The 25,041-nt window shown below is 32.4% G+C and overlaps 1 protein-coding gene across 2 annotated transcripts in view; it reads right to left on the bottom strand.

The window, feature by feature from the left end:
- Window positions 1–25,041, bottom strand: part of LOC139514219 (golgin subfamily A member 5-like) — a 62,623-nt gene that overhangs the window by 12,528 nt on the left and 25,054 nt on the right. For both annotated transcript variants that reach the window (XM_071303069.1, XM_071303070.1), the window contains exons 8-13: window positions 16,349–16,516; window positions 6,061–6,189; window positions 5,071–5,169; window positions 4,611–4,760; window positions 3,782–3,857; window positions 400–496 (exon numbers count right to left, since the gene is read on the bottom strand). In XM_071303069.1, the coding sequence (XP_071159170.1) occupies window positions 400–496; window positions 3,782–3,857; window positions 4,611–4,760; window positions 5,071–5,169; window positions 6,061–6,189; window positions 16,349–16,516 (719 nt within the window). The remainder of the gene's footprint in view (window positions 1–399; window positions 497–3,781; window positions 3,858–4,610; window positions 4,761–5,070; window positions 5,170–6,060; window positions 6,190–16,348; window positions 16,517–25,041) is intronic.

Raw genomic sequence — 25,041 nt, 5'->3', positions numbered from 1 at the left:
TGACCTGAGTTTGGTATATGCCCCTCCCCCTCCCCCAGTTAATGATGCAACTGTATACAAAGTATACACAGTTTGGCTAAACCCAGTCTTAGGGTACAAAAGTTATGCATTGGAAAAGGAAGGACAGAAATTGTGATTCAGATAATGTTTGTGGGGGGGGGGGGGGGGGCCCGGGGGGGCTATGGATTTTTTTGGAGAAAAAAATCATTTGTTTTGGATTCTGAAAAAATAAAATTGTTTGTTTAACCCTCAGCTGCCACTATATGTAATGCTAAAATTGAAAGAAAAAATTTGTCGCGAAAAAAATAGATTGTCCAGAAAAAAAATCCAAAGCCCACCCCCCCCCCCCCCACCCCCCCCCCCCCCCCCCCGAAAATCAAATGGTGGTTGCTGCCCAACCTAAATTTGTCAATGGTAGATACAGCTCTTTTCATCTTCTTTGTCACTTCTGCATCAGTTGGGGTTTCTCTCATGAAAGCTGGTAGTCTTTGTCGGACTGTAAAAAAAAATATCATGAAATTCAGAAATATTTTTATCAATGCAAATACTCTTATATACCATTTGCTATTTATACTATTTCTTTTTACAGTTTTATGGGACTTACCTAGTCAATTCACTCTTGGTTTTTTTTCAAGATGGCTTAGCTATTTTTTTTTACATTGGCAACATAGGATGTTTTTTCTGATGATGTGTGTGCTGGTGGTTTGTTCCACAGGATTGTGTAAGCTTCTCGTGTGGTTAGAGCTAAAGGATCTCTATCACCACTGGCTAGCCTGCATTGCAGATGAAAAGAAAGCCGAGTGTGTAAGTCTTTCTGCCACTACATAGCCTTTACACTATTCAAGACTTCTATAATGCCTCCTCGCGACAGCACAATGAAATTCAAAACAGTGTGGCTGTGGCCATTGATTGACACATTAAATTCATCCATTGACTGGGACAAATTATGTGAACGTTTGTCTGTAACGACCACTGTTCACAACGTACCTACGATAGACATTTAAACTGTGGGGTCACCAAAGGTTTCTTAACGCCTTTAATAATAAAAAAAATTGAAAAATTAATCAGGAATAACCTTTATGTTTTGATTTATATAATTGATATAAATCAAAACATCGTGTTATTTCTGATTAATTTTTCGAATTACTTTATTAAGGTGTTGAGAACCTTTGGTGACCCCATAGTTTAAGTGTCTTTAAAAAGTACATAGTGAGCAGTGGTCGTTACAAACAAACGTTCACCTAAATTGTCCCAGTCAATGGATGAATTTAATGTGTCAATCAATGGCCACAGCCACACTGTTTTGAATTTCATTCTAAAAGATCACTAAACAGCTATGTGGGAAAAGTAGCAACAATGACACACCAGTTTTAATCAAGAATGGAGAGGTACTAACATCAGAATCACAGAAACTTAAAAGATGGGCAGAGCACTTTCTGGAAGTTTTAAACAGAGAACCACCAGACAAACCAGCTCAAATCGATAACACCGAAGAGAAAAGTGAAATAGATATATCAGAAGAAAAAAATTAAACTTGGTAAAATTAAGAAAGCATTATACAAGCTCAAAAATAGTAAATCAGCTGGAGTAGACAACATCAGTGCAGAACTCCTTAAGGTAGATGTAGAAATAACAGCAGCAATACTACAAACACTATTTAGCAGAATATGGGAGGAAGAAGTTATACCTGAATACTGGGAAGAAGGACTACTAGTTAAACTTGCCAAGAAAGGTGACATGAAAAATTGCAACAACTGGAGAGTTATATCTCTGCTATCTGTACCTGCAAAAGTTTTCCTTAAAGTTATTGCCAAGCGAATAGTATATGCTTTAGATGAAACCTTGCGGAAAGAACAAGCAGGTTTTAGAGCCAATAAAGGGTGCAGTTACCACATATTCACACTCAGAAACATCATTGAGCAGTGCATAGAATGGCAACACAACATCGTCATAAACTTTGTGGACTTGGACAGAGACAGCATGTGGGAAATAATAAGAACGTATGGCATACCTGAGAAAATAATTAACATGATCAAATTATTTTACAACAACTACAGATGCTGTGTCCAACACAATGGAACCCAATGTACAATCTGGAGTTAGACAAGGATGCGTCATCTCCCCTTCTTTTCCTCATTGTCATCGACTGGTGCATGAGAAGAACACTTGGCAACAGAGTAACTGGAATAAGATGGTCGATGAACACAATCTTAGAAGATCTAGATTTTGCAGACGACATATGCCTATTATCAACAACTAGAGCAAACATGCAGAACAAAACATCTAGACTACATGAGACTGCTCTATCTGTAGGTTTAAAGATAAGTACACAAAAGACAAAGATAATTAGCCTTAATGACAAAACTAGAAAACAACCAATAACACTTAAAGGAGACAACATAGAAGAAGTGGAAAATTTTACTTATCTAGGTACTAATATCAGCCAGGACAAGCAAAAATATAATGGCAAGGATCAACAAAGCCTGAACTTCTTTCTGCAGATTACGAACAATATGGAAAACAACATCAATATCCAGGTCCACAAAAATCAAAATCTATAATAGCAATGTAAAATCAGTTTTGCTATATGGTGCAGAGTCATGGAGGGTTATAAAATCTGACTTCAACAAACTGTCATCTTTCCACAATACATGTCTTCGGAAAATTTGCAAGATCTTCTGGCCAAAAACCATCAGTAATAAAGAACTATACACCCTAACCTTACAACGAGACATCAGAGCAGAAATTAAAGAAAGGCGATTGAAATGGATTGGCCATGTTCTACGAAAAGACAAACATGACATCACAAGGATAGCTCTTCGTTGGACACCAGCAGAGGGGAAAAGAAAGAGAGGGAGACCAAAAGAAACATGGCGACGTACAATAGAGAGCGAACTAAGAATCAACTTAACTTTCCCAAACAAAATGTGGTATAACTACCTGTACATGTCTATTGGTCAAACAATATATTTTCCCACACAATCTTAATTTGCACATAAAAATCATCATGAATCTGTATGACCATTTGTATGACAGTCTCCAAAGCAAGCAGGATGGGGTAATATTAATCTGTTATCATAATTGTTTGATTGTATGTTCCCCAAAAATCAGTAGTAATCTGTAATGGTCAACATGTAATCATAACTCAATGGATTACAGCAAAAATTATCATTTAATTATTGATTACTTTTCTATTACATTCAGTTTACCTTATATAGTTAAAATAAGATAAAATAATACCTAGACGAAAACAAACATTCTGAAGGTAAAATTATGATTGCATCGGATACAAATGTAAAGACCGCAATCATAGGTTTGAACATTGTTTTATATAAACAAGTCTAAATTGAAAACTATGTTCAAAACTATGATTGCATTGGATAAAAACCGCAATTTTTAAATGTGTGCATGTAACAAATTTCATTGGTCTAAATACAGCAAAAACAACATTTTCCAAAAGACCAAAAGAGTGAAAAAAAATATGTTAACAAAAAGCATTTGACTAACAGGTCAAACAATTGATGTTCTTAAACCCTGCTGACTGACATTGACGATTTCCAAATAAATTAATCACAAGGTGTAACAAAATGGATCTCTTTATTAATTTAAAAATTATAAAAAATTATAAAAAACAATAAACTTGTGGCAAAAATAATTTATCCCTTTTTTTTCTTTTGTGCAATACACTATGCTGTTGAGAATTGACACCCCCACCACCTAAAAAAAGAGTTATACAATGTAATTGTAAAAAAAATTGGAGAAAAAATATTTGAATATTTACCATCATCTTCCTCATGTACTTGTACTACTGTTGTGTTTGTACGTAAAGATGATGACTGTATATCTTTATACTGTTGCTGAAAAACGATTTCTTTGTTTTTAAAAATATATATTCAGTGCTAATTAAGAGAGCGGAAACCTAGTGTGTCTTAAAATGACGACAACACAAATGACGCCAACAACAACATAATAGCATTATACAACAACAACAACCCCCCCCCCCCAAAAAAAAAAACCATTTGTGATCATACAATAAGGGAATCACTTGCATGCATGCCTATATTTTAGAATATAGCAAATAACTAATTTTAGTACTTGTGTCAAGGGGATTAATTCTACAGTGCAGCTGGATACACCCGCAGAAGTCCAACCCTGAAAAGTCGTGGCAAAAATGAACGCATTATTTGCGCTTGATTCAGGTTTGAATTTTGATTGTAATTGAATATTTGACACATAATAGGTTTCAGACACAGAATAACTGTAGTCAAAGATCTTAGAATTGGTCATATGATTTGAATTCATATTCATTTTTTTGCTATTGCATGTTCTTTTTAATTTCTGAAATCCAAACATTTGTGCTCGATTACCTCTCTTACACTGCTTTTAAATTGTCCACTAACCAAGAAACCCTTGTTTGTTGCCCTTTTTCTATTCACCATTCCACCAGGTATTGTGGTTTCAAACCTTGTGATTAAATTTCATAAATAATACTTAAGTTTTTGTCAGGAAACCAAATGTCTTCGTACGACACTAACAATGACGTGATATCAGTATATGACAGACAAACAGGCAGACAGACAGATCTTATTTATATATAATATGCAACTTACCTGTAATCTCTCCAGCTGTAGTGTTAGTGAATTTTTTTCTGTGCTTAATGATTCTAACATAGTTTGTTTTTGAATTAAACTTTCTGTCAAAGAACGAACTCTGGATTCTAACTCTCCCTCTGTTGATGAACTCATGGTCTTGGTTGTTAACTGAAAAGTATTTAAATTAATTTAAATTTTGTTCTTAAATCATATGAATATTTCAAATGGTCAAGAAATATAAGCAAATAACTTTAAATCAAGGAATACCAGGAAATTTTACAAAATATACAAATTTCATCATGGTTTGCTGCCATGGTAACTTGTTAAAGGTAAAAAGTGTAATTTTTTATATCACATTGCACTTAGGAATAAAGTAATGATTGAATAAGAACATGTAAAATAAATAAAAATTAAATTAATTGGAAAGATCATCTAACGTACTTTCTCAGTGAAACCATTCTGTATCTGATATACAAACCTGATTTTGTAATTTCTCAATGTCTGCTTCTCTATCTGCTATCTTATTTTGAAATGCTGTTTTTTGCCTACTCATTTCTTCAACAGTATACTGGAGCTCCTTGAAAATAACAGTTAATCAAGTTACTATAGCTTTAGCTAATTCACTACTTTTGTAGTCAGTTGATACATTTAAAATACTACAAATTGACAACAACACTTCAAATGGTCTGCATTTTTATTTGCACGGCAGGCTTCATCAGGACAATTTTCAGCTACTGAAGTACTCAAAGTGGTACATTGAATTTGACGCTGTCAAACTCAACTAAATAGCTTTGTAATCATGAAGTGTTTAGTCTTAGATGCATAATTTTTTTATTAGTTGTTAGTGGCTTTGAACTAGCTGTCAGATAACTGCGAGTACTCTCAGATCTGTTCATTGTATCTTTTTGTGTCAGGATGTATAAGTACCGGGCCACTTGTATTTTTGTCCATCTGATGAGTTCAGCCTTTTTCAACTGATGTTTATAGTTTTTTCTTATGTTGTACTGTTTTACCACTGTCCCAGGTTAGGGGGAGGGTTGGGATCCCGCTAACATGTTTAACCCCGCCACATTATTTATGTATGTGCCTGTCCCAAGTCAGGAGCCTGTAATTCAGTGGTTGTCGTTTGTTTATGTGTTACATATTTGTTTTTCGTTCATTTTTTTACATAAATAAGGCCGTTAGTTTTCTCGTTTGAATTGTTTTACATTGTCTTATCAGGGCCTTTTATAGCTGACTGTGCGGTATGGGCTTTGCTCATTGTTGAAGGCCGTACGGTGACCTATAGTTGTTAATGTCTGTGTCATTTTGGTCTTTTATGGATAGTTGTCTCATTGGCAATCATACCACATCTTCTTTTTTATATTATGTAATGATGCAAATTCTTTTTTAATCATTAGTCTATATAATGGGAATTTCAATGGTCATTTTAAACTAAATTGTGGAAAATGTTTTGTGGATATTTCACCTGCTTTTGATTGAGAATCTCCTGTTCAAAGTCTAGCCGTATTCTTTTTTCTTCCTGTAGATTCTCTTCCATTGACCTTATCTGTTCATTAGCAGAATCATTATCTTGTTGTAACTGGCTCTCTATTTCCTAAATAAATAAAACTTATAAATACTTTAAAATAGTGTAAAGTGCATTTAGACTGAATAAAGCTATATAACTAGAACAAGAGGCTCTTAATGTGTTGCTCACCTTGGTCTATGTGCATATTAAACAAAGGACACAGATGGATTCATGACAAAATTGTGTTTTTTTTTGTGTTTGTAGGTCTTACTTTACTTAACAATCTTGCTGCATACAATTATCTATAATGAACTTGGCCCAAAAGTGACATTGGAAAATATTTTGTACAAATTTATGAAAATTGTTAAAAATTGACAGTCAATTGACCACTTTAGTCATGTTGTCTTATCTGTAGTTCTTACTTTGCTGTACAATATTGCTGTTTACAGTTTATCTCTATCTATAATAATATTCAAGATAATAACCAAAAGCTGCAAATTTTTCTTAAAATTACCAATTCAGGGGCAGCAACAAGTTGCCCTATCGGTCTGAAAATGTCAGAGCAGAAAGGGTTTGACTTAATGAACACTTTTATCCACAGCAGATTTGCTCTAAATGCTTTGATTTCAGAGATATGAGCCAAAAACTGCATTTTACCCTATGTACTATTTCTAGCCATGTCGGAAATCTTGTTTCGCAACGAGGTCATTGGACACATTTTTTTAACTAGATACCCTAATGATAATTGTGGACATGTTTTGTTAAATTTGTCTCTAAGAGGAGACGATTATTTTAAAAGATTACAAAAATTTACAAAAAATTAATAAAAATTGACTATAAAGGGCAATTACTCCTGAAGGGGTCAACTGACCATTTTAGTCATGTTGATTCATTTGTAGATCTTACTTTGCTGAACATTATTGATGTTTACAATTTATCTCTATCTATAACAATATCAAAAATAATAACCAATCAAAGTGATGGAAATCATTCATGGAAAGATTAGAAGAGTAGTTTGAATTATTTCAGATTAAGGTATGGTGGGGGGAAATTAACATTAATAAACCACTATTGCTGAAAATTGCATTAACAGCAGGTCTTTAGAAGGAAACATGCTTTTCAAGTATGAGGATAAAATGAGCTCAAATTAAATAATATGGGTCTCTTAATTTGCACAATTTTATTTAAACTGCAGTTTACATCTTATTGAAATAGTGTTGCCTGTTCTGAACATGTTTCAACCAGATGCTTCGCAGGGCGTAGCTTTATACGACCGCAGAGGTTGAACCCTGAACAGTTGGGGCAAGTATGGACACAACATTCAAGCTGGATTCAGCTCTAAATTTGGATTGTGATTAAATAGTTGACACAGCATAGGTTTCTGACACAGAATGAATGTGTTCTAATGAACTTAAAATTTTTGTTTTCTCTTAGAGCAATTCACTATGCTGTTGAATATTAATCCTCTCAAAAAAATGATTGAAGAAATTTTCTTTTTTATTTATGAAATTTCAAATGAGAAAAATTGAACCCAATTTGTTTAATCACATCCCCCTTTCTCTTATTCCAAAACTAATCTCAATTAAAATTTCTAATGGAGTTTGCAACAATAACTACTCATTTAAATACATCATAAAATATTAAGATGTAAAAAAACTGCTTGTTATCACTGAATGGTAAAGATTATTTTAATTTATCAGTTGGTAGTAAAAAGTGAATATACATTGTATATTGTATATAACAAAGATTTAAGTTGATTCTGGACAAAGAAAGATAACTCCAATTAAAAAAAAATCTTGCTATTGCACAATATTTTGCAATTAGATATTTCTTGCTTACTATTCTGGACAAAGAAAGATAACTCTAATTAAAAAAAAATTTGCTATTTCACAACATTGTGCAATTAGATATTTCTTGCCATTGCGCAATACTGTGCAATTGAAAAGACTTGCTATTGCACAATACTTAATATAATAATTTTAGATCCTGATTTGGACCAACTTGAAAACTGGGCCCATAATAAAAAATCTAAGTACATTTTTGGATTCAGCATATCAAAGAACCCCAAGATTTCATTTTTTTTTTTTAAATCAGATTAAGTTTAATTTTGGACCCTTTGGACTTTAGTGTAGACCAATTTGAAAACAGGACCAAAAATGAAGAATCTACATACACAGTTAGATTTGGTATATCAAAGAACCCCATTTATTCAATTTTTGATGAAATCAAACAAAGTTTAATTTTGGACCCCGATTTGGACCAACTTGAAAACTGGGCCAATAATCAAGAATCTAAGTACATTTTTAGATTCAGCATATCAAAGAACCTAACTGATTCATTTTTTGTCAAAATCAAACTAAGTTTAATTTAGGACCCTTTGGACCTTAATGTAGACCAATTTGAAAACGGCCCCAAAAGTTAAGAATCTACATACACAGTCATGACAGTTAGATTCGGCATATCAAAGAACCCCAATTATTCAATTTGGATGAAATCAAACAAAGTTTAATTTTGGACCCTTTGGGCCCCTTATTCTGTTGGGACCAAAACTCCCAAAATCAATACCAACCTTCCTTTTATGGTCATAAACCTTGTGTTTAAATTTCATAGATTTCTATTAACTAAAGTAGACATAACAATTGATAGGGAATAAACTAATAAACAATGGTTTGTTATAATTAAACGTTTTAAAATTTCAAAACTGTTTCAAGCCTATTCCTGATAAAAAAAAAAAGTGAACTAATCTAAATTGTTGATTAATTACAGATGATTATTGAAAATTTATCAAATAAATTATAGGCCTTACTTGAATACCTTTTATATATTCATATTTATATTCATATCTCATTTTTTTTTAAAGATCTTGTTATTCCATTAATCATTGATCTTTCAGTTATTATTTACAGAATCACTTTATGTAATGTAGATGAAAAGTAATTGGCAATAAACAAATCTATCATCCTTAAATATATCAAACATCTAATATATACATTTGTGTATTCAATTATGAGGTCAAATATTTGTATATTAAGATGTATATTGCAGGGTATTTATAATTATGAAGACTGAGGTAATGTGGTTAATTTGAATGACAGTTTATGAGGTGGGGCATTGTAATTAAGGCCTACCTTGTCTCTGATTGTTTAATGATAACTAGAACACACCCGCGAAATCGCGGGCATTCAGAGCGTAGTTTAAAGTATCAGTATGTAAAGTGTTGTTGGAAGAATTTTGTTAAATACAAAATGACTGGAGAATTTCAGCAAAAGTATCATAAGTCATAGGTTATTGGGGACAGGAAAATGTTTTTTTTTTACCCTTCACCTTTATTTCCAAAGTTCCCAATTTTTGGTTTTCTATCAATTTCAATATGAACATACATTTAGTATGTTATGAACATTTATTTAAGTAAGGAGCCTGTAATTCAGTGGTTGTCGTTTGTTTATGTGTTACATATTTGTTTTTCGTTCATTTTTTGTACATAAATAAGGCCGCTAGTTTTCCCGTTTGCATTGTTTTACATTGTCATTTCGGGGCCTTTTGAAGCTGAGTATGCGGTATGGGCTTTGCTCTTTGTTAAAGGCCGTACGGTAACCTATAATTGTTAATTTCTGTGTCATTTTGGTCTCTTGTGGAGAGTTGTCTCAACATGGCAATCATACCACATCTTCTTTTTTTTTGTAAAAGATTTAATGACTGGAGAATTTCAGAAAAAGTACCAAAAGTTCACATGAATAATTTAAGCGCTTATCTGTATATTATGAACATTCATTACTATATAAATAAAGCGTATTTACTTTCAATTCTAAGTTTACTAATCGATCCATGGTGATCATTGATGTAGTATACAGACTCTCTCTATTTAATAAACTCTGTGACTGCCATGGATAGTAAACTTGGAAATGATAGCAGATAAAATTCTGAAAATACACTTTATTCGTAGTATTATATATATGTATGTTCAAAGTATACAGAAAAACGCAAACCGGAAGTCTAATCTGACTTAAAATTTCGTACAATGACGGGACAATACCCGGATGCCTTTTTTCTCGTTTTTCTCCTAAAATAACTCAATCTGAATAATCATATGAATGAATGACAAATGCGACTATGCACTGTACCTATAGGACACAGAGGCGTGTTGATTAATTTATTGTGGAAAGAAGAGAAGCGACACCAAAAATGAGGTCTTCTCGTTTAATAGTATAGATGACAGTTGTCAATCATACTAGTATTGTATCAATACCCAATTACCTAATCAAAATGTTTTTAAAAAAGCCTGCACAACAACACACCTTAAAATGACATACATTCTTGAATGAACTGCTACATTATATACCCATTTTTTTCAGTTTATATGTGTATTATGTGCACATACATGAGAACCATAGGGAACTATATTTCAGTGTGAATACATTTAGTAACAGTAGCTAACCTGTCGGTGCCTTAGTAAAGATTTAGAACAAGTTCTAATCTTTCCAAAAACGGCAAAATTTCCTTAAAATTACCAATTTAGGGGCAGCAACCCAACAACGGGTTCTCTGATTTATCTTAAAATTTCAGGGCAGATAGAATTTGACCTGATAAACAATTTTACCCCGTAGGATTTGCTCTAAATGCATTGGTTTCAGATATATAAGCCAAAATCTTATGACCTATGTTCTATTTTTAGCCATGACTGCTATCTTGGTTGGTTGGCCGGGTCACCAGACACAAACTAGATACCCCAATGATGATTGTGGCCAAGTTTGGTTTAATTTGGCCCAGTACTTTCAGAGGAGAAAATTTTTGTAAAAGTTAACCACGACGGACAACGACAACAGACGACAAAGAAACTTCAGGCCAAGTGAGCTAAAAACAAATCAAGAACATCAATCTGGTGGTGAAACTGATATGATGGCTTCTTCCATCATATTCCACATCTTTAATTGTGACCTGACTGTTTCGAAAGAGTTTCCATATAAATGAACGGACAATATTTGGCAGCCACCCACCCGGCTTACATCCCCAATTTTATAACCAATTTTAACTTAGACAAGAGTGCACACGCTGAAATGTCTCGCCTTCTATACTAATCATTGATATTATGTTGATAGTCCTAAGTAAAAAGCTAAGCTTTCTAACAACTGTACCATAAACTTAACATTAACCAACATGACCAAGATAACTAAACAAAGACCAATGAACCTTGAAAATGAGGTCAAGGTCAGATGAACCATGCCAGGCAGACATGTACAGCTAACAATGCTTCTATACAACATAAGATAAGATAAGATAAGATAATTTTATTTACCAATCATGGTGCCCAAAATTTGAGCTATACAATCAAATGAATTACAAAATAAAGCACAGAAAATGATTAGAATGATTAAAGTACATTTAAACAAAAAACAAAAAACAAAAACAAAAACACATGAATACACATTTACACTAATTAACCTGATATAAACCAAGTAATTGACAACATAGTTGTTATGGGTGCCACTGTGACCTGGAGAAATTACATAAATCTTTATAGTTCTAGGTGTATGGGAGACAACTCCTGATCAATTTTATTTCCTATATATATATATATATCTATATATATTTTTCTTCTATTTTTTTTTATTTCAAACAACAATATTTTCTATAATTTTCTTTCGTTCTTCAAAAAGGGAGTGCAATAAATTAGATAAGTTTGAAGTAACAAACAAATCTTCAGATGAAAGAATCCAAACAAATTTCATTTCATCAGATAATCTTGAAAAATTTTTGAATTTTGAATTTAAATTAGATCGAGTATCTTTTAGAACAGGACATTTTAAAAGAAAATGTAGTTCATCTTCAACTGCGTTCTTACATAGCTTACACTTTCTGTCTTCAGCTTTAATTCCAATATACCTCCCTCTTTCGATTTCAAGATCATGACAGCTAGTTCTAAATCTTGTGATTATTTGCCTATCTTTTTTTGAATTCATTTTTAAATATGGTTCAAACATAAAAATATTTTTAAATTTTCTGTAAGTTCTTAATTTATTGCCAGATTGTAAATTAGTACACTTCCCAGAATTTTTTTCTAAACTAGCTAACCAGCTTTCTTTAAATTTAATAGTTAAAGATGTTTTTACTTTTTTTAGAATATGGTTTTGTTTAAAGTTTGACTGGTTAACAAATAGATATTCTAAGTCTAGAAATTTAAATATATGTTTAATGCTTCCTATCCAAGATTCCTGGTTATGTTTGTCCATAGAATGAGATAGATTTATGGCTTCCCTTAGAATAATATTTGAAGGTTCAATATCTTTCATAAGATGGATCCAATATTTTACCATATTCATTATTACATAATACAGTGTAGGGAGTGAACCTAGTTCTCCTCTACATGCCATATTTGATGTTTTTATATTTACTCCAAGTGAAAATTTACAAAGCTTAGTATGAATTTTCTCTAGTACAAGATAATCAGTTTCTTTTGATATAAAGTTATCCAAATGTATTTGTTTCTTATGTGGTATATAACCCCAAATTTCAGATCCATACAACAAGATTGGTCGGATTGTATGGTTATAGATGTGTAATAAAGTACTAGGTTTTGGGCTTTCCACTGAAAAGGTCTTCCTTAATTTGAAATATGCTTTCATTCCTTTGTTATAAAGTTCTTTCTTTGCTATTTGGAAACTCCCAGATGATGAAAAATTTATACCTAAGTATGTGTAGTTCTGTACACATTCTAAAGTCTGGTTTCCTAATGATATTTTAATATTTTTAAGTCTTCCTGATTTGTTAAATACAAGAACCTTGGTCTTTTTTGTGTTAACTGTCATTTTATAATCAACTGTAAATTTATTTAATTTGTTAACACAATTTTGAAGTCCTTGCTCTGATGATGATAAAAGAACTACATCATCAGCATACATTAAAATATTTAAGGGATGTGTATTTAATGGGATTGGGTCACATGTTTGGTCAAAATAGGTTGGCAAATCATTTAAATATATATTAAAGAGACAGGGACTGAGATTATCCCCTTGTCTTACTCCTATATTTGATTTAAAAAGGTTTGTCCTGTGTTGGTCTATTTTTACACAAGTTTCTGTGTTTTCATACATACATTTTATAATGTCATAAAATTTTGTTCCAACACCTATACATTTAAGTTTATAAAAAAGGTGGAGATGTGAAACTGAATCAAACGCACGCTTAAAATCTACAAAGCATGCATACAGAGGCTTTGAATTATTTTTCACAAATTTTTGAATGATGGTATTTAACACATACATATGGTCTGTTGTGCGACATCCTTTAGTAAAACCAATTTGCTCACTTCTAATTATATTTCTAGTTTTTAAAAATTTTGTCAACCTGTTATTTAGAATTGAATTAAATAACTTGCCTATGTTATCTGCAATAGTAATGCCCCTGTAGTTTGATGGATCATGATTAGATCCAGACTTGTGAAGGGGGGTGATAAAGCCTTGACCCCATAATTTTGGGTAAATACTACTTGAAAATACTAAGTTAAAGAGTTTTTGTATTAGAGGGATACAAACGGTTTGACTATACTTTATCATTTCATTTGAGATCATGCTGAATCCACTCGATTTAGAATTCTTAAGACTTTTTATTGCTTTTTCTATTTCCTCAGGTGTTATTAAGTAGTCAAGTTCATTAAAAACATTTTCATTATGGAATGATTCAAGTTTCTTCTTAATCAAATCATCACTATATTGTTCATTCTTATTTAATTTTTGAAAGTATTCTTGCCATTCAGATGAGTCGATAGTATTCTCAGATTTGTTTTGACTATTATTTGAGATATTTTTAATTTTATCTAGTAGTTGCCAATAGGCTTTGGGATTTTGATCATATAAATTATCGAGTTTATTCATGATGTCTTGTTTGAATTTTCTTATTTTTGCTCTTCTTTGTTTTCGATACGATTTCAGGCATTTAAAAAAGGACCCTCGTACATAAGGATCTGTGTTGTGATTTTGCATTAATTTGTATTTTCGATATAAGTTTTGTTTTAAATTTATTATATCTTGATCTTGCCATTCTCTATTCTTTTTAATTTTCTTCTTCTTGCTTTTTTTTGGTTTTCTAATAATTTTCTTTAGTGATAAATCTGCGGCTTTTAGAAAAATCTTATTTAAATCTTCTGCGGCATTATTAATTGAATCTTGATCATAAATTTTATCTTTATACTGTCTAATAAAATTTTTGATTTCATTTGAATTTATGGCATCTTGAAATGCTGAGACTGAGTTATCATCCCATATATATTTATCTGGCATTAAAGCTAGATTTAAGTTTCTTTCATAAATTTTTGTGTTGCATTTTAACATGCATGAGATCTGACAATGATCTGAGAAATCAGGTAAAAAATTATGAGTGTGAAAATATGTGAAATTTGGTAAGAGTTCCTCAGATGCTAAAAAATAATCGACAACACTACTTCCTAAAGGTTGGAAGCAAGTGTGTGCACCCATTAAATCACCCATTGTTCTGCCATTAAGGATACGCAATGATGAAGATATACATAGAGATAGGAGTTGTCTGCCCCTAGTGTTAATAGAACTATCTTTACTTTTTCTTTGAATTAGACTAGAATCACATTTGTAATTGTCAAATAATGGAATATATATAGTTGACCTATTACTTATATAGTTTAAGAAAAATAGACCAAAACACAAAAACTTAACACTGTGCAATGAACCGTGAAAATGAGGTCACGGTCAAATAAAACCTGCACGACTGACATAAAGATCATTAAATATTTCCATACACCAAATATAGTTGACCTATGGCATATAGTATTAGATAAAAAGACCAAAACTCAAAAACTTAACTTTGACCACTGAACCATGAAAATGAGGTCAAGGTCACATGACATCTGCCCGTTAGACATGTACACCTTACAATCATTCCATACAACAAATATAGTAGACCTATTGCATATAGTATGAGAACAACAGACCAAAACACAAAACTTTAACTATAACCACTGAACCATGAAAATGAGGTCAAGGTCAGATGACACCTGCCAGTTGGACATGTACACCTTACAGTCCTTCCATACACCGAATATACTAGCCCTATTGCTTATAGTATCTGAGATATGGACTTGACCACCAAAACTTAACCTTGTTCACTGATCCATGAAATGAGGTCGAGGTCAAGTGAAAACTGTCTGACAGACATGAGGACCTTGCAAGGTACGCACATATCAAATATAGTTATCCTATTACTTATAATAAGAGAGAATTCAACATTACAAAAAAATTGAACTTTTTTTTCAAGTGGTCACTGAACCATGAAAATGAGGTCAAGGACATTGGACATGTGACTGACGGAAACTTCGTAACATGAGGCATCTATATACAAAGTATGAAGCATCCAGGTCTTCCACCTTCTAAAATATAAAGCTTTTAAGAAGTTAGCTAACGCCGCCGCCGCCGGATCACTATCCCTATGTCGAGCTTTCTGCAACAAAAGTTGCAGGCTCGACAAAAATCATGGACCTATTTTGAAAGAATTCAATCAGTTTATCGATTTTCAGATACAGTTCAATGATCCAAAATAATTTAAGAAAATCTGTGACATAAACTACTTATTGTAACTTGACCTTAATATAAAGTCCATGAATGAAGCAACAAGGTCAAGTTGATCTTTTTCACACTTAATTTGTAGTAAACAAAATAAAGCATCAAACATCAAATCTATTTCATATTAAAGAAAAATCATAAAAAGTCCCACTATGACAACATGCATTTAACCTTTATTTATATTTGAAGTGGACATGACAAGTAATAAAAGGATAGAAAAGTGAAAAGTGATGGCAGATGTATCATACACTTTTGGTCCTATCTATGGCAGATCTTTGATAGTTTTTGTTTTATTCATTCACACCTTGATCCTTGCATTAGTTTGAGCTTGACATATAGTGTAGACATCTCTTATTGAAGACTGCATGTTGCCCATCACATACCTTGTACTTATTGTTTTATTGTGTTTCGGTTTCAGTGATTTACATACAAATTTTCATTTACTGTGGATTCATTATTATTCGTTGGATACCATTTTTTTGTGGATTTCGTGGGCACAGTAAAACCACGAAATTAAATGTTCAACCAATAATGAATTTTCTATAGGTTTGTTTGCAGACTTCAGCAAAACCATGAAATTAAGTATCCATGAATATGCAAGTTTTTCTTAATCCACGAAAAATTGGTACCCACGAAAATAAATGAATCCACAGTATTCAAACCTGCAGCTCTAATCCTAGATTTTCAGCTGTCATCCTTGAATGCTGTAATTCTTCCCTAAACATATCTCTCTCCTGCTTGACAGAATCATACTCTAGATTTGACACACCAACAGATTCCCCTGAGGCTCCCGATCCTTCTCTTAAACTTGCAATTAATCTTTCTTTTGACTAGAAAAACAAGGAAAAACAAATAGTATCAGTAATACACATCACTGGGAAAAAAATTTAAACAGTAGATTCTTATAACCAATAAATTAAATACATTAAATATCATTTCACTCAATTCTATAAGGTTTGACAAAGTAATTGGTGTATAACAAACTTTAACACAAGACTATATTCATGTTAAATGCAATAAACCGTATTCACAGTAAATACTAGTGATCAAAGAGCTGATTGCTCTGAGGTGGAAGAAGAAGATGCATTAAAGGTTACTTGAATTCCCATAAAAGCAGCCCCACCAAGTTACCAACCCAGCCTTCTCTGTCACATTATTGCTTTCAAGGTATTTTTTTCTTCCAGAAATAATAAATAAATACTCATAACTCAACCAAACTCACTATATACTTAAACATAAAAATCTGCAAATACTGTTGATTCAAATCAAATTTTCTTTAACTAAATAATAAATTCCATATATTCGTCTCAGCATGGTCAACTTGATGCAATGAAACTTCGCCAATAAATTATAATAGTTACTGATTTGGTTACACTTGAAAGTTTTCTGTCAGCATGGTAGATAGTTAAAACTTTAAATTTAAGCAATGTAAGCAGTATAGGCAGTTAACCAAAAACCAAGGCAAACCTTAACTATGAAAACTGTGGCAGTGTTGCTTCAATCTCTTTTCTTTTTTAAAGATTTGAAAGAACAAACATTAAACATTTGTATATTGTACATTTATGTTTATTTAACGAATTAATTATTGAGGCAAATCAATTAATACTTTTTCAAGGTTTTCATAAGCAATGCATATATCAATGTATATTTTTAATGGTGAGTCTGCAGTGGTACATGTTTGCAATGATTGCAGTTGTTCTAGTTGACAGGTAGTTAACTTTGGTATCAGTTGACTTTTAGAGGTACAATTTGACGTAGTACAAGTTTGTAATAGTACAAATGGACTTGCTTCCCTGGAAGGAACACCGAGTTTCAGTTCTACAGTACAAAAGATATGATACACAAATCTCACATATCAAAAATCAGCCAAATATCTAAGGGCTTTTAGAAAAAAAGTCTGTACAACTGTGATTTTCAACAATTTATAAAAGTTCAAATCCCTTAATTTTGGCAAAAAACAGCAGAGCAGAACTAAACTTAAACTTGATCTGTAACTGATCATGGTTAACTGACACACCTAAATTCAGCCCAATATCTGAAGGCATTAAGAAAGAAAGTCTGTTTAACTGTGATTTTCAAAAATTTATCAGTCCAAAGCCTTTAATTTCTGCAAAAATTAGCAGAGCAGAACAAAACCCAAACTTGATTTGTATCTCATCATGGTTAACTCACATACTTGCAAGAGTGCACATGCTGAAATGTCTCGCCTTTTTTACTAATCATTGATATTATGTTGATAGTCCAAAATATAAAGCTTTATTACAACTGTCACATAAACTTCACATTAACCAAGAGACTAAACATTGACCAAGGAACCATGAAAATGAGGTCAAGGTCAGATGAACCACGCCAGGCAGGCATGTACAGCTAACAATTCTTCCATACAACAAATATAGTTGATCTAGTTTAAGAAAAACAGACCAAAACACAAAAACTTTACACTGTGCAATGAACCGTGAAAATGAGGTCAAGGTCAAATGACACCTGCCAGCTAACCATGTACACCTTACAATCATTCCATACACCATATATAGTTGACCTATTGCATACAGTATAAGAAATACAGACCAAAACACAAAAACTTAACTATAACCACTGAACCATGAAATGAGGTCAAGGTCAGATGACACAGTCCTGCCAGTTGGACATGTACACCTTACAGTCCTTCCATACACCGAATATACTAGACCTATTGCTTATAGTATCTGAGATATGGACGACCACCAAACTTAACCTTGTTCACTGATCCATGAAATGAGGTCGAGGTCAAGTGAAAACTGTCTGACGGGCACGAGGACCTTGCCAGGTACGCTCATACCAAATATAGTTATCCTATTACTTATAATAAGAGAGAATTTAACATTACAAACCAGGTGCTCCGCAGGGCGCAGCTTTATACGACCGCAGAGGTCGAACCCTGAACAGTTGGGGCAAGTATGGACAAAACATTCAAGCGTGATACAGCTCTGAATTTGGATTGTGATCAAATTTTGACATTACATGGTTTTTTTTTTACACAAAACAAATGTCAAGATTTTACAAATCAATCAAAGATTTTTTCTTCAAACTTTTTAAATCTAAAATTAAATAGTTGACACAGCATAGGTTTCTGACACAGAATGAATGTGGTCTTATGAACTTAAAAGGTTTTTTTTGCCTTTGAGCAATTCACTATGCTGTTGAATATTAATCCTCTCAAAAAAATGTTTGAAGAAATTTTTCTTTTTATTTATGAAATCTGAAATGAGAAAAATTTAACCCCCCCCTTTTTTTCACATCCCCGTTTCCCTTTTTCCAAAACTGATATCAATTCAAATTTCTAATGGAGTTTGCAACAATAACTACTCTTTTAAATACATCATAAAATATTAAAATGTAAAATAAAGTGCTTGTTATCACTGAATGGTAAAGATTGGTTGGTAGTAAAAGTGAATATACATTGTTTATTGTATAAAACAATAAAAAAAACTTCATCAGCAACATTTTATATTGGCAAATTTCCAATGAAGTTATTTACATAAAGTTATTGGCAAATAAAAATAGAAAATGACATCATAGTCATGTCTGGCAAATGTCCAACATACATTATCTAAAAACATTTTAGATAAGATAAGGAAAAAAAGCTTCATCAGCAACATTTTATATTGGCAAATTTCCAATGAAGTTATTTACATAAAGTTATTGGCAAATAAAAATAGAAAATGACATGTCTGGCAAATTTCCAACATATATTATCAACTACTATTCTATACAAAGAAAGATAACTCCAATTGAAAATTTCTTGCTATTGCACAATACTTGATATGGAATCCTGATATGGAGCAACTTGAAAACTGGGCCCATAATCAAAAATCAAAGTACATATTTAGATAAAGCATATCAAATAAGCCGAAGAATTTAATTTTTGTTAAAATCAAACTTAGTTTAATTTTGGACCCCCATTTGGACCAACTTGAAGACTAGGCCAATAATTAAAAATCTAAGTACATTTTTAAATTCAGCATATCAAAGAACCCCAAAGATTCAATTTTTGTTAAAATCAAACTAAGTTTAATTTTGGACCCTTTGGACCTTTATGTAGACCAATTTAAAAAATTGGACCAAAAATTAAGAATCTACATACATAGTTAGATTCTGCATATCAAAGAACCCCAATTATTCAATTTTTGATGAAATCACACAAAGTTCAATTTTGGACCCTTTGGGCCCCTTATTCCTAAACTGTTAGGACCAAAACTCCCAAAATCAAACCCAACCTTCCTTTTATGGTCATAAACCTTGTGTTTAAATTTCATAGATTTCTATTTACTTATACTAAAGTTATGGTGAAAAACCAAAAATAATGCTTATTTGGGCCCCTTTTTGGCCCCTAATTCATAAACTGTTGTGACCTCAACTCCAAAAATCAATCCCAACCTTCCTTTTGTGGTCATAAACCTTGTGTTAAAATTTCATTGATTTCTATTTACTTATACTAAAGTAATTGTGCGAAAACCAAGAATAATGCTTATTTGGGCCCTTTTTTGGCCCTTAATTCCTAAACTGTTGGAACCAAAACTCCCAAAATCAATACCAACCTTCCTTTTGTGGTCATAAACCTTGTGTTAAAATTTCATTGATTTCTATTCACTTTTACTAAAGTTAGAGTGCGAAAACTAAAAGTATTCGGACGACGATGACGACGACGACGACGACGACGACGCCAACGTGATAGCAATATACGACCAAAAAATTAAAATTTTTGCGGTCGTATAAAAAACTTAACTGTTTTTTCAAGTAGTCACTGAACCATGAAAATGAGGTCAAGGACATTGGACATGTGACTAACGGAAACTTCGTAACAATGAGGCATCCATATACAAAGAATGAAGCATCCAGGTCTTCCGCCTTCTAAAATATAAAGCTTTTAAAAAGTTAGCAAAGCTGACGCCTCCGCCGCCTGATCACTATCCCTAAAGTCACAGCTCGACAAAAATCAGTCCAATATCGGTAGTCATTTAGTAAAAAAGTGAGTTATACTGTGATTTTCAACAATATATCAAAGTTCTTTGGCCAAAATTAGCGGAGCGGAACAAAACTTAGACTTGATCTGTATCTCATCATTGTTAACTTACATACCAAAAATCAGGCTAATATCTAAAGGCATTTAGAAAAAAACTCTGTATAATGGATTGTTATGGAATGACAGAACGAAGGAATGACAGAATGACAGTATGACAGAATGATGGAATGGTGGACAAGGGTAAAACTATATAGGCCCTGCAACTTTGTTGCGGTTTGTTGTCGGGGGCCACAAAAATTTGTAAGGGTTCTGCATGACCTAGTGTCTCGCCTTCTTTATAAATAAAATAAATCTATAATACTAAAATTACGAGGTCAAATTTGTCAGCCGTCATCACGTAAAAACGACGAATCAAAGAATTGAGCTTTATATATAACTAATACTAGAACACACCCGTGATATCACGGGTCCGTGACTGAATTAAAGTATATAACTATACGCAAGCCTTATTTTAGATTTAGTATTGTCATCTGATAAAGTCATGCCGATTATAAGATACACAGTTTTTCTCTGCTTTCAAGTCTTTCTGTTTGAACCCGTCGAACTGAAACAATAATATTAATTATTTGGAAAACAAAAGGTCCTGGAATGGAGTATTTTTTAATCAACTGCATTGTCCTATATAAGTTATAAATAAAGTTGAATTCTTTGCTTCGCTGTTTTACGTCATGCCCACTAACAAATTGAAAGCTGTACCTATACACCTTATTTTTAGTCCAGATTTTTAGTATTCGTATTGTTATCTTAGAAAGTCTTACTGATTAAAATACTACAATAGGTAACAATTTGACAATTTAGTAGTGTCAACCCTGTGGTTATGACCCGTGTATATAGCATATTAATCCTGAATACAACGTTTGGTGGTGCGCCTGTCAGATGTGGAACGTACAGATAAGGTAATAGGTAACAGATAACTATACTATTGGTATCGGTAGCGGACTCGACCCGGAACTTCTTAATTATTGGCAATATTAATTACGTGGAAAACAAAAGGGCCTGGAGTGGTGTAATTTCTAATCTACACCTTTGTACTATATTAGTTATATATAAAGTTGAATTCTGTGATTCGTCGTTTTCACGTGATGACGGCTGACAAATTGGACCTCGTAATTTTAGTATTATAGATAGTACAAAGGTGTAGATTAAAAATTACACCACTCCAGGCCCTTTTGTTTTCCACGTTATTAATATTGCCAATAATTAAGAAGTTCCGGGTCGAGTTCAATACCGATACCAATAGTATATTCACCTGTTACCTATTACCTTATCTGTACGTTCCGCATCTAACAGGTGCACCACCAAATGGTGTATTTAGGATTATGCTATATGTACGGATCATAATCACAGGGATGACACTACTAAATTCAATCATTGTCAAATTGTTACCTATTGTAGTATTTTAATCAGTTAGACTTTCTAAGATAACAATACGAATACTTAAAATCTGGACTTAAAATAAGGTGTATATAGGAACCGTTTTCAATTTGTTAGCGGGCATGAGAATCAAAGAATTCAACTTTATTTATAACTAACATAGGACAATGCTGTTGATTAAAAAATACTCCATTCCAGGACCTTTTGTTATCCAAATAATTAATATTACCAATAATTGATAAGTTCCAGTTCGACGGGTTCAAACAGAAAGACTTGAAAGCAGAGAAAACTGTGTATCTTATAATCGGCATGACTTTATCAGATAAAAAATAATACTAAAATGAAACTTGCGCATAGTTATATACTTTAATTCAGTCACGGACCCGCGATATCACGGGTGTGTTCTAGTGTTTTAAAAACTTTAACTGCAGACTGTATGTAATGATAACTGGAATAAAAACTATCTCCATGTATAAGTTATATTCGGAAAACAGGAAAATCCGTTTTATTGTCATAAAAACATTTTTGGCATTAAATTTTTATACAGTAATTTTTAGCTATATAGGCTACTGTTTCAACTTGTATAGATTTTGTTTCTTATCAATGATGTGATAAGAAACTGAAAATTTCCATGGTCTTTGTCTAGGAATTATGCAAGTTTTTGATTCATACAGTCAAGTTCAGCATGGTCATGGCATGATCAGGGTCAATACTAATTATCATTGGCCACAAATATTTTAATTGACCAATGAGGATATAAAGTGCATGCTAACTTTTAACAAGCGTCTAGTTGCACCTGAATTAACACAATAGCACTGAATGCTACTAGATGTTATTATACCTTAGTATCTTTTTCTATACAAAATGTAATGAAATAGTTGTGCTATTTCATTCCACAGACTATCTGCTAGTCAATAGTTTCAAAGACTATTACCCCGGTTAATAGTTTCATCAACATATTTCCTGTACTTTTTCATACTAATTTTTCATTGGACAATAATGATGTCAAAAACTTTTTCTGCTTGAATTTTTGCACTTGGCAACGTCCAACTATGATATCGTAATTTTTTTTAGAAAGTTGATTTGTTCAGTATAATAAAACACTTAATGACTGGTTATGAGGGTAATGACCATGTATGGATATAGGACAATTCTGTTTAAGGTGGCTCGCGTGTACAAAAAATTCAGCAAAAAATTAAACATTTGTTTTTTCATTACAAATTTTATTTATTACACTATAAGTCATTACTTTATGATATGGTACAAAAATCAACCCAAAAAAATCAATTCGGTTTGGCCCAAGATGACTTTTAAAATGTTTATATCATTGAAAAAGCTCAAAACTATCTCCCTTTGGTGCAAAAATGACATTTTTTGGTATTAAAATTGAAATATCTTATTTAACACATCGGTGACCTATATTTTTTATTATTGTTTTCAAATAAGCTGTACATAAACTAAATAATTGTAAAATTTAAGCAATTTCTGTAATTTAGTTCTTTTTTTATTTCGATATTACTTCTTTTTCTCCTATTAGTTCAACAGAAAACTAGAGGCTCTCAAGAGCCTGTGTCGCTCACCTTGGTCTATGTGCATATTATCAATGGACACAGATAAATTCATGACAAAATGGTGTTTTTGTGATGGTGATGTGTTTGTAAATCTTTCTTTACTGAACATTCTTGTTGCTACAAATATTTCTCTCTATAATGAACTTGGCCTAGGAGTTTCAGAGGAGAAGATTTTTGTAAAAGATTACAAAAATTTACGAAAAATTGGTCAAAATGGACTATAAAGGGCAATACCTCCTTAAGGGGTCAACTGATAATTTTGGTCATGTTGACTTATTTGTAGATCTTACTTTGCTGAACATTATTGCTGGTTACAGTTTATCTCTTTCTATAATAATATACAAGATAATAACCAAAATCTGCAAAATTTCCTTCAAATTACTTATTTCGGGGCAGCAACCCAATAACCGGTTGTCCTATTGATTTGAAAGTTTTGAACAATTTTACCCTATGTCAGATTTGCTCTAAATGCTTTGGTTTCAGAGTTATAAGCCAAAATCTACATTTCACCCCTATGTTCTATTTTTAGCCATGGTGGCCATCTTGGTTGGTTGGTCGGGTCACGCCACACATTTTTTAAACTAGATACCCCAAAGAGAATGGTGGCCAAGTTTGGTTTAATTTGGCCCAGCAGTTTCAGAGGAGAAGATTTTTGTAAAAGTTAACGAAGACAGACGACGACGGCCAGGTGAGCTAAAAAGGACATCAACAAAAATGTATACTTCTTTCATAGGCAGATTGTGAGCTTAAATATACGGTGACCCCATTATTTTATTTTATTTTTCTGTATATGATAAAGTTTATTTATAAAAAAATATAGCAAAATCCTATATTAGAAAAAAAATTGATTTATTCCCGTGAGCCCCCTTAACATTATTTTGAAACTTTCGGATGCACAATTAAATTTCACAATACGTAACCACATGGTTTAGATTAACCTGGATAATTCAGTTGTTTAAGTCAGATTATTCCAAGTATTAATCTATCAAAGACAGTTATTACAACAATCAGTGAGCCTAACTAATAAATCAAATGATGCAGATGTTTAGATCATGCAGTGTTCTCCCCAGGCCGTTTTAGAGTCGCGGTACCGCGACGCTATATTTTTTCCCTGTGATGCTATAATAATTTCTGCGACGCTATAATTATTTTCAAGATGCTATTTTTCTTGTTTCAATATCGTAAATCCATGTCCTAAATTTTGAACTTTCATCTGAGTCCCTATTACGATCATAAAAAAATATATCACCTTTAATTGTAATCCCTTCAAGTCGGACAATAGAGGCAATTAAGAGTGATAAAATAGGTGTTAATTGCCCTTTGGTTGATAACTGTTTGGATGCGAATA

The sequence above is a fragment of the Mytilus edulis genome, chromosome 3 (assembly GCF_963676685.1).
Source record: "Mytilus edulis chromosome 3, xbMytEdul2.2, whole genome shotgun sequence".
Taxonomy (NCBI): domain Eukaryota; kingdom Metazoa; phylum Mollusca; class Bivalvia; order Mytilida; family Mytilidae; genus Mytilus; species Mytilus edulis.
This window is presented reverse-complemented; position numbering and strand designations above follow the sequence as displayed.